Source organism: Delphinapterus leucas, chromosome 15 (genome assembly GCF_059928025.1).
Source record: "Delphinapterus leucas isolate spDelLeu-1000000601 "Yukka" chromosome 15, BTC_Dleu_Yukka2, whole genome shotgun sequence".
NCBI classification, from domain to species: domain Eukaryota; kingdom Metazoa; phylum Chordata; class Mammalia; order Artiodactyla; family Monodontidae; genus Delphinapterus; species Delphinapterus leucas.
In genome coordinates, this window is record NC_143143.1 from 36,197,008 (window position 1) to 36,207,552 (window position 10,545).

Below are 10,545 nucleotides of genomic sequence, written 5' to 3' on the forward strand. Positions count from 1 at the left end.
TAAACTGGGTCAGAGGGCTCCGCGCACCCCTATTGCTCGGCGGAGGCGCGGCTCTCCGCAGGGCGGCCCAGATTGGCCAGAGCCAGAAGCCCGCCCACAGGAAGGAGCCCCGCACAGGGCGAGCGAGTCAGCGGGGTGCCGCACCCCTTCCCGGACCTGCAGGTCCTCTTATCCCGGGCGCGCAGCGTAGCGGGTTGGACCGGGTTCATTGTGGACGACCCGCCCCTCAAGCACAGCCCGGTTCGGCGTGGCCCGTAAGTCGGTCCCCAACCCCCAAACGGACTTCTCCGGCCGGGACCACCCGGAACCCCTGCACGAATCAGCGTGCGACCCCGAGCGCATTAATGGCCCACCACGGTGCCCGGTGAGCTCGGGGCCTAGGAGGCCCGTCATCCCGATGACAAGCCCGAGACTTCGGGAGGGACCCCTCAGCGATGAGACTCCAACTCGAACCGCAGGCGCTCGTTACAGTCCAGAAGCGTCCAGTGGAAGCCTCGCAGCACCCAGGCTCGGCAGCCAGGTGTCCCCCGCCCCCACCCAGGGGAGTCGCGACGCGGCGGCCGCGTGGGCCGAGCACCTCCCTGCAGAGCCTCTCTTACCGACGCTGGGCCCTTGAGTCCTCCCACCCACACCCAAACAAGCCACGAAAGAGAAGCTGGGAGCCCCCAGGTCACCTCCCCGGATCCCACTTCAGCTTCTCCAAATAGTGAAAGTCGCCCGCACCCACCAGTGACTCAGGCACACACCTGGTGTCACCTCCCCCGCCCCCTTAGTCCACACCCACACCAGAGCAAGCCTGTCCCCGTACTTTGTCTCTGGCCCCACTGCCACCCGACAACCAGTCCCTCAGGGTCTCCTTGTTACCCCCACACCCCCAGCAACCAGAAGAAGCACTTAAAATGCCAGGGCATCCTTGTGTTTAAAACCCAGCAGCCTCGGGCTTCCCTGGTGGCGCAGTGGTTGAGAGTCCGCCTGCTGATGGACATGGGTTCGTGCCCCGGTCCGGGAAGATCCCACATGCCGCGGAGCGGCTGGGCCCATGAGCCATGGTCGCTGGGCCTGCGTGTCCGGAGCCTGTGCTCCGCAACGGGAGAGACCACAGCAGTGAGAGGCCCGCGTACCACAAAAAAAATAAAAAAATAAAACCCAGCAGACTCAAAACTCAGAACCAAAGCGAGCGAGGTGGGTGCAGGGCTGGGGGAGGTGGGGTGGGAGTGGGAGTGTCCTTGGTGCAGTTCTCCTTTGGGGAGATCTGGAGATGATGATGGGGATGGTTGCACAACAATGTGAATGTACTTAATGCCACTGATCTTTGCACTTAAAAGTGGTTAAAATGGTGAATGTTACATATATTTGACAAAACGAACTCCAGTGGCTGCCCCCACACCCCAAATAAAATCCAAACTCCCAGGCCAACTGCAAGGCCCAGCTCCCCATGCTGTGGTTCCACTAAAGCCCCCAGGTCACCTCCTCCTCCAGCCCTAGCATCCATCTGTGTTCCATCAACACACTAAGCCTGTGCACTGGGCCTTTGTGGGGCAGTTCCCTTCGCTTCCAGCCCAGCATTCGCTCCCACTCTCCCTGGTGTCACTCTTGCTGACCACCATCTCAACTAGCCCCTCTGTGATTCTCCACCCAGAGAGGCAGCATGGTAGCAGGGTTAACAGAGGCCCGGCAGCTGGGCAGGCCAGGCCACATCCCCACCCCAGTGCTCACCAGCTCTGGGACTTGGTGCCCCCGTTTCCCCAGCTGAGAAATAAGGATGACAAACAGGAACCCCCTTTGGATTGTGGACAGAAGGAAGGAGTACTAGTACACGCTAGAGCACTAGGAGGCCTGGCACTGATGGGTACTGTAAAGGCTCCTCCCTATTGGGCTCCTGCAGGTGGCCCCCACCCCAGGCCATCCCTCAGGCCTGCATCACGTGGTTGTTCTTCCCAGCCTATTCACCATCAAACACAGCTGGGACCCGCAACCGTTTTTGTCACCTTGGGCCTGGAGACACTTCCTTTAGTGGCTCTGAGGCAGAGGCAGGAGGGGCAGTGGCCCGGCCACGTACAATGGTGCCCCATGACCTCCTGCACCAAGGGCTGCTCCTGTGTGAAAGGGAGAGAGGGGTGCCCACCGTGGGACCCAAATGGGCGGAAGTCAAGACAACAACCCCAGACCTGGGGCTCACCAACGCCTGTGTCGTGGCTGTCCTCAGAGCCAGCAAGGCCCCCTACAGCCCACTCTCCTTGCCTCAAAGCTGTCCTACTGGGCTTCCCTGGTGGCGCAGTGGTTAAGAATCTGCCTGCCAATGCAGGGGACACGGGTTCGAGCCCTAGTCCAGGAAGATCCCACATGCTGTGGAGCAACTAAGCCCGTGCGCCACAACTACTGAGCCTGCGCTCTAGACCCTGAGAGCCACAACTACTGAGCCTGTGTGCCTAGAGCCCGTGCTCTGCAACAGAAGCCACCGCAGTGAGAAGCCCACGCACCGCAAAGAAGAGTAACCCCCACTCGCCGCAACTAGAGAAAAGCCTGCGTGCAGCAACAAAGACCCAGTGCAGCCAAAAATAAAATAAGTAAAATTAATTAAAATGCAGAGATTAAAAAAAAAAGCTGTCCTACCCAGGGAGCCCAAGAGCCTGTGCTCCCAATGTGGGGGGACTGTTGCCAAGGCCGAGGACACCGGAGGCTGCAGGATGACACTAATGGACAAACACAGTGGCAGGGTGCAGGATACACACCGAGGACCCCCAAGCTGCCTACCAGCACCAGGCAGGGTCACCCACAGCTGTGTAAACACCAGGGTACAAGCGGATCATTTTACCCACTCAGGAGCTGGGTCAGGAAGTAGAGCTGTTCAGAAAAGAAGCCAAAAGAAATGGAGCCTCAATTATCCTGAGGGCTCAAGGCAGTGGAAACTCTGGTTGGGCAAGTTGACCGGGGTCAGCCCAGGGGCCCCAAGGCCAGTGCAGATTCCTCTTGAAGGTTGGAGAGGAGTGCCCGGTGCCATGTCCAGGTCCAGCGCTGTGGCCTTGGGCCTCCACTTGGCCCACCCAACTCAGGGGTGCAGAGAACTACCCACAGGACACCCACACACACCAGCCTCCCAAACCCTTTGCAGTGCCCACCCAAGGCCCCTCCTGTCTTCGGCTCCTCCCAGCCTGTTCCCTAACTTGTCTCCATGACCATTGATCCATTCTTTCCTGTTAAACATTCCAAGGTGCACCTACCCTTTAGCTCAGCCCCACAGGCAAACTGCTGAAGCCGAACAATCACTCCTCAAGCCCCTTCCTGCCGGATTTCCAGCCTGTAGTCCATGGCTTCCCCCTCCCGCCCTCCATTCATTTTCAGCTAGCTCATCTGCCTGTGGATCTGCAGGCCTCAGACACATCTGTCTAACAGAGAGGGGACCTGCTGCCCCCACTGAGCCCCATAAGCCCCACGGGCAGGGTGGAGCTGGAATCCGGCCACTCCCAACCCTGAGCCACAAACACCAGCCCCAACCACAACCACCAACAGCCACCAAGGTGAAGACAGAAACAGCAAAAGCCCCGCTTTGAAGCAAAAAACTCAGAGACCAGGTGAGTCCCGACGGGGCACATTTATCCAAGCCAGCCGCCTCCGGGCGGAGGCCCCCACCACTCTCTGGAGACCAGTTCCTCGATGGCCCAGCCGACAGTGTCCAGCTGGGGTTGGGCATCCCCTCCAGCGGCGGTCCTCAGTCACTGCCTGGCTTCCTCCGCCTGCCACACCAGCTCGCCCGAGATGTAAGTGGCCCGGACGTGGAGAGAGTCATCGAGCACCACAAAGTCTGGGTCAGAGGTGGGTGGTGAGAAGCAGGCAGGGGCAGGGCTGCCACTGTCCCCACCCCAAGGCCCGGGTGCAGGAAACCAAGGCCCGGCACACGACTTGTGCAGGACATCCCGGCCCATCATAGACTGAGGCCCCAGAAGCAAGACTCCGGGCAGCAGAGAACAGCCAACAATGTTCCCGCAGACCCTTGCCTGGCCCGTCTCAGATGCCAGAAGGCCTGGCCTACCGGATGGGAAAGGGGGGCCGGACCGAGGCCACTGGCCAGGCAAAGCCACCTAGGTGAGGGGAAGAGCCCACCTCCTGCCCACCTGCCTCCCTGGCTCTGTCCCAGGCCTCCCAGGAACTCCCAGGCCGCCCCTCATTGGGCGCTGACCTGCATCGGCCCCAAAGTCCAGGGTCCCCTTGTGCTTCTCCAGGCCCAGCAGCTGTGCAGGGTGCAGGGACGCAGCCTCCAGGGCAGACTCCACGCTGCAGCCTGCTCAGGGAGCACAAATGGGTGACTACCCCCAACCTCTGGCTGGCTCTGCCATTTGACTTCAGGGCAGGCAGGGCCGGGGGTGGGGGCGCAGCGGCAGAGCACCGAGTTCTGGGTGGCCTCATGATGCCTGGGGTCCTCCTTTCTGGAGGGGTGCTTTTCTTGGAAGCCAAGGGGAGGGGCCTGCAGACATTTGGGTCTAAAGCATTTTGTCAGTGAGGTCCCTGCAGGGCTGGGATGGGTGAGTGGCAGGAAGAGGGTACCCAGCAGGGTTCCCCCCCCAGCCCCAGAGCTCCAAATCCTAAGGTCACACCCCAGGACTCCGCAGCAGGGTGACGAGACCCTCCCCTCCCCCCAACCTGAAGATACTGCTGGGTACCCCAATTCTCTCCATCCCCTGCTTCACCCCCCAAGCCAGGCCAACAGCTGTCTGTGCCTCCCAATTCGTCTCCCTGCGGCTCCAAACAGCACCTTGGACCACGGTGCCCCCCACCCCCGGCCCCCTGCATGACATCCCAGCCCCAAGGCACTGCCAAGAGCCCCACAGGGCCTGGCCCACCACAGCCTCTGCCAGACACACCCTCCTCACCTCCCCAAGAACATGCCAACCCCATTGAGAGGCCCCCGAGCAGCCCAACCCTGGAGCCTGGAGTGCTGCCCCCACCCCACTGCCCTCCACAGCTCTGCACCTGCCAATCCTGCAGTCCCACAGGACCCAGGCCAAGGCTCTGCCCTCGGGTGCCGTGGCTTCAGTGCCTGTCACTGTGGGTTCCAGCCATCCGCTTGCTCGCAGCCCTCTCCCTCTGCCATGAGCTCCTGCAGGCAGGACCTTGGCCACATTCCTAGTGCCCATCCCCTGGGGACCCCACCAGACACAGACAGGCCCTGGTGGTCCCCACTCTTCCCTCCAGCTACTCCCAGATGTAGCCTCTGCCCCAGCACACACACACACACACACGCGCGCACACACACATGCGGCACACGCACCCCAGCCTCACTAACCTGTGGCCTGCAGGAAATGCCGGACGCAGGTATCCATTGGGGCTATGCTGCCACTCAGTGTGTTGGTGCCTTGAGAGCAGAAAGGGCAGGTTCTGGGGAGGCCAAGGGCACCAGGCACATTGGGCCACCCGAGGGCCCAGTGGGTCGGCAGGGGACACCCAGGTTCTTATATCCCACCAGAGAGGCTGAGAGGCTATCCTCACTCCGGCAGTCTTCGGGACAGGGGTCACTCACCTGCCACATAGGCTGTCAGGCCATCCACCTCCACCTCCTGCTGCCCCAGCGTGTGACGGCCATTGCCCAAGCCCAGGGCAGGGACAGCATCAGTGACCAGCACCAGCCCTGCAAGGGGAAGGGGCCTCAGGAGCTGCCCGGCCTGGTCTTCCTACTGGCTCCCACCCTGTATGGCCGCTCACCCTCGGGGTGGGCCCGGTGGGCGATGCGCAGGGCGGCAGGGTTGGTGTGTATGCCGTCAGCAATCATCCCGTAGAAGATGTGGCGGCCCAGGGGCAGCCGATCACTGGTCAGGAGCCCCACGATGCCTGGGTCACGGTGGTGGAACTGGGCAGGGGCAGGCGGGGGGTGCTGAGCAACAGCAGGACCCCTGCACCCTCCCGCCAGGAGCTGGGGTGGCACTCACAGGCAGCATGGCGTTGAAGAGGTGGGTGATGAAGGTGGCCCCGCTCTGCACGGCTTCCTCCGCAGTGCCCAGGTCAGCTACTGAGTGCCCTGCGGCGACCCAGACTCAGACTCGGCACCCAGCCCAGGACCCCGGGTGGGCTGGCCCCCGAGGTGATGACACACCCCCTTACCTAGGGACACGCAGATGCCAAGGGCCGTCAATGCCCGGATCACCTCGTGGCTGCGGCCCAACTCGGGGGCCAGTGTCACGATGCGGACGTTGTCCAGGCCCCCATAGGTGGCCAGCAAGTCTTGGAAAGCGTTGGCCTCAAAGGAACGCAGGTGGGCCTCGGGGTGTGCACCCCGCTTCTCGTGGCTGATGAATGGGCCCTCCAGGTGCACCCCTGGGGGGAGGGGAGGGGATGGTTCCAGCAGGCCCCCTGCCCTGCAGCCCCCACCCTGGCCCCTCTTGCCTGCCCGCCCTCCCTCCCCAGTTGGGCATCTGGAAGGCAAGGGGCTGCCAACAGGTCCCCAAGGAGCCTCCCAGGGTAGGGGTGGGGAGAGGAGTCAGCCACTCACCGAGGACCCCTGCCCCATGGGGACCACCACTCTTCACGGGGATCTGAGGAAGGACCTGGGGGGAACCAGCTGTTAAAGCCCTGCCCCCCACGGCCCAGCACCCAGAGGTCACAGCCCAGTCAAGGTCAGAGCTCAGAGTTCAGAGCCCAGCCCCTGCTGGCCTTCCCTCAGGTGTTAGAAGATGGTCGAAGGCCCCAACCACGGGAAAGCACAGCACATCAAGAAATGACAGGTGGGCTTCCCTGGTGGCGCAGTGGTTGAGAGTCCGCCTGCCGATGCAGGGAACACGGGTTCGTGTCCCAGTCCGGGAAGATCCCATATGCTGCCGAGCGGCTGGGCCCGTGAGCCATGGCCGCTGAGCCTGCGCGTCTGGAGCCTGTGCTCAGTAACTGGAGAGGCCGCAAAAGTGAGAGGCCCGCGTACCGCAAAAAAAAAAAAAAGAAATGACAGGTGCCCAGGGATGCAAACCTGCCCTGCCTGAGAGGACCTAGAGGCGGGGAGACAGCTCCCAAGCAGGGGGCAGGCACATGGCACCAAGGTCCTCAAGGGCCCCGTCAGACAGCAGCTAGGACGCAGCAGGCTGCACACCAAAGGGTCTGGACCTAGACAGGATGACCAGCCTGGCCTCGCTGAGCTGCAGGCCCAGGAAGCAGGGCTGACGCAGGAGGAGGGCACGCAGTCCAGGCAGAGCAAGGGGCAGAAGCAGGGCTTGGTGGCCGGAGAGCTCAGGCACCGATGGCGCAGCCACACTGTGCCCGGATCTGGACACCAGAGGCAAAGTCACTTGTGTGACTCTCTGGGAAGAATGGGGGGCTTGAGGGCAGGAGATGGGCCTGAAAGGGCTAACAGAAAGCTAACTCTTATCTTTCCTGGTGGAAAGCAACATTTACGCTGCCCTAAACCAAAAAGTTGAGCAGGAGTACTAGCACATTTTCTAGAGATACGGGGGCAAATTCCAAGGGTCAGCTGAGTTGAAAGTGATTACCTCTAGGTGGGAACTGGTGGGAACAAAGGGCTGCTGTTTTTCCTAACAAGCCGTGTGATACACGTAAGTTCACTAAAGGGTTAAAAAATTAAAATTAAAAAAAGAAATAATGGCTGCATTTTTCTAGAACAGAGTTTTAAAAGGGAATGCTAGAAAGCACTGAGTAGACAGACCAGTCTGGAGATGAAGGGAATGAGGCACGTTCAAGGCAGGAAAGCAGTGGAAAAGGTGAAAGTGTAGAGGGCGTGTGGGGCCTGAGGAAAGGGCCTGGCTGCCACCCTGAGGAGGTGCCTGATGTTGACTCAGCAGACAATGGACCTGAAGCAGAGAACAACGCGCTCAGACCCTCCTCCTGGAAGGGTAGGAAAGGGCAAGACTGGAGGAGGAGACCCCAGAAAAAGAGCAGGTGGTCTCAGTGGACCTGAAGAACTTCTGACAAAGTAGCAATCTGTTTCCGCCCACTGTGAAACGTCCCTGAAGGGAGATGGGGCAGAACGAAGGGAGGGGCGTGTGTGGGGACATCCAAGTGAACAGTTCTCTAATTTCTAACGTGATACTGGTATCAAAGTTTTCATATTCAAAGCCCTCCACGATTTCCACCATAAATCAGTTTACTCTATGCCTCCCAAGGCTTTCATCCTGTAAGCATTTATGAAGAGTGACAGGAAGAAAACGTAAGACAGAAGCCCTACTGGCCCAAAACTCCTTCCCCTATGGAAGAAGCCCCACAATTCATATCATGATGCTCGAAGGTGCTGCTTGAAATCAGGGGCAGCGGGTGACAGCACGGCATGGGCAGCGCGCAGCAGAGGAGCTACACAGGACGGAGAGAGAGAGGCAGAGGCCTTCCACGCGGAGAGCTTGGGGGCAGAAGAGGGAGCTGCCTCGAATGGCTGAAATGCAGGTGGGGAAGGAATGCTCAGGAGGGTTGGTCAACCCTGCAGGAGGTTGGGGAAAACATCAGTGTTGTGCGGAGCCTGACACCTAGGAAAGGCCACTCTGGCAGGACCCAGGGCTGGGAGAGCAGTTGGGAGACTGGGTTAGGAGTCACTAAGCCTCACTGTTGGGGACCAGGAGAGGGGAGGAGAAAGAAGGGGGGGCAAGAGGGTAGGCATGTTCCTGGATCCTGGGCAGGGAAATTACAGCCTGATGACTGAAAGAGAAAACACAGAACTAGGGGCCAGTTTGCAGCAGGAAAACGAGATTGGTTTTTGACATCTGACTGTGTCGTGGGAGACTCGGGGAAATTTCCGGAAAGATGTCCATAGCTGACATTTACCAAGGGCATACTATGAACCAAGCATAGTGCTGAGCGCCCAATCCTAAGAGATGCATTCCGTTATTATTCTTACTTAAGGCTTGAAAAAACTGAGGTTCAGAAACAAATAACGTTGTCCCGAGTCTCCCAGACGATACACGAGGTCAGGGGGCCAGGACCGAACCCGGGTCCACAGCCAACCTCCCCCAGCTCCAGGCTCTGAGTCTGCGTGCACACACCCAGGAGGGGACCCCACAGCAGGCAACACAATCCAGGATCCTGGGATGGATCCTGGTCTGGAGAAAAACTACAAAACTAGAACATAAAACGTAGACTAAAAGGAAACCGTGTTAATTCCCCAAACTCAAGGGCTCCATGGTACTCGAATAAAGGAATACCAGTGCTTTTAAGAAAGGGATAAATACTAAGGAGCAAACACGTATGTTGTGTGCCAGCTACAATTCAGAAATTCAGAGAAACAGAACAATATACAAACAGAGAAAACAAGATCAAATAACATAACGTGGCAAAGAGCAAAACCGGAGAACCTGCGTACAAAGTAAAACTTAAAAGAAAAATGGACCGTGGACAACTGAATCCCAAGACTTGCAGATAAGAAAGAAGTGTGGTGGTGCATGCGGGAGCAGCAGAGGAAGCCTGGGGCAGGCGATGGAGCTTCTTCCTGGAGAGCTGTCCACTGGCACCGCATACCACACATCGGTGGTGGGGCATGATCAACTAAGGATGTGGCAATCACAGAGTCCCCAGCAGCCTTAGTCAAGGAGGTGCCTGGAGGCGGCCAGACTGCAGGGTGGGGAGGGCGTATGGCAGGTGGCTGAGGCAGCGAATGCGGAAGCCCATGGGGACAGTCAGACCCGCAGTGACACACCAGGCGGAGGAACACCTGCATGAGAAAGCCGAGGGGAGGGGACCCCCAAGTCCAGGTGGAGGGAGGCCAGCAGGTGAGGCCAGACTCAAGGGCCAAGGGGTGTTCGTGAGGGAAAGAGATCAGATTTGAAAATTAAGAGGCTGGGTGTTCCTGGGGCCTCCTTCACTGGAGGCCGGGAGCCTGACCTCACCTTGCAATAAACCTCCGGTGGCGAGGTGACCAACGTGGGACAGAAGGAGGTGACTCCGTGCGGCAGGATCCTCCGGGCCACCAGGGCGACTCCCGAACCCACGTCCTCTGTGGCCTGAGAGAAGTCAACGCCAAACCCACCTGCAGTACAGACAAGAAGGGATCACACGGTGCTCAGAGCTCCTCCTCTGGGTCCCCGCCTCGCGGGCTCCGGACCACACCGTTGATCTGCACGTCGATGAAGCCGGGCGCTAGGATGCAGCCCCCGCAGTCCCTCTGCTCGTCAGCCACGCGCCGCTCCTCAAAGAACAGCTTCTCCGGGTCCAGAATGCGGCCCCCACGCACCCACAGATCCTCCCTGCGCACAGAGCGGGGCGGAGGTTCGCATCACCGGCCCCGGAGCCCACCAGGGCAGCCCCGGCCCCGGCCCCGGCCCCGGCCCGCGCCCACCTGAGCAGCGCCCGGCCCCGCAGGATGCGACAGTTGGTGAACTGGATCACCGGGGCCCGCGCCGCGCCCTGCCCGCCGCGCATCCTGAGCCCAACCAAGCGGCAGGCGCCGTATTCCGCGCCGAGTTCCGGCCTAGAGCTTGGCCGGGCGCACGTGACCCTCAGCAGAGGCGTGCCCACGTGATCCGGGCACCCACGTGACCAGCGCAGTACACAATGACGCGGTGACGTCTTCCCGGGTGGCCCGGCCCTCGGCCCCTCCCTCCCGGCCCCGCCACCCACGAGCCCCGGGAC

The 10,545-nt window shown here is 60.3% G+C and overlaps 1 protein-coding gene across 2 annotated transcripts; it reads right to left on the bottom strand.

Moving 5' to 3' along the window:
• Positions 1 to 3,573: 3,573 nt before the first annotated feature.
• AMDHD2 (amidohydrolase domain containing 2) lies at positions 3,574 to 10,483 on the bottom strand. 2 transcript variants are annotated; one of them, XM_089896350.1, is made up of 12 exons: positions 10,253 to 10,483; positions 10,024 to 10,160; positions 9,804 to 9,943; positions 6,482 to 6,536; positions 6,094 to 6,306; positions 5,922 to 6,010; positions 5,698 to 5,842; positions 5,516 to 5,623; positions 5,282 to 5,350; positions 4,969 to 5,095; positions 4,178 to 4,279; positions 3,574 to 3,802 (listed from the first exon to the last, which is right to left on the bottom strand). In XM_089896350.1, exons 1-12 carry the CDS (start codon positions 10,333 to 10,335, stop codon positions 3,784 to 3,786), a joined length of 1,287 nt encoding a protein of 428 aa, XP_089752476.1. In that variant the 5' UTR covers positions 10,336 to 10,483; the 3' UTR covers positions 3,574 to 3,783. The 2 variants fall into 2 exon arrangements, with proteins under 2 accessions (XP_089752476.1, XP_022450296.1); XM_022594588.2 differs by lacking the exon at positions 4,969 to 5,095 and having other exon boundaries at positions 10,253 to 10,475.
• Between the last annotated feature and the right edge of the window lie 62 nt (positions 10,484 to 10,545).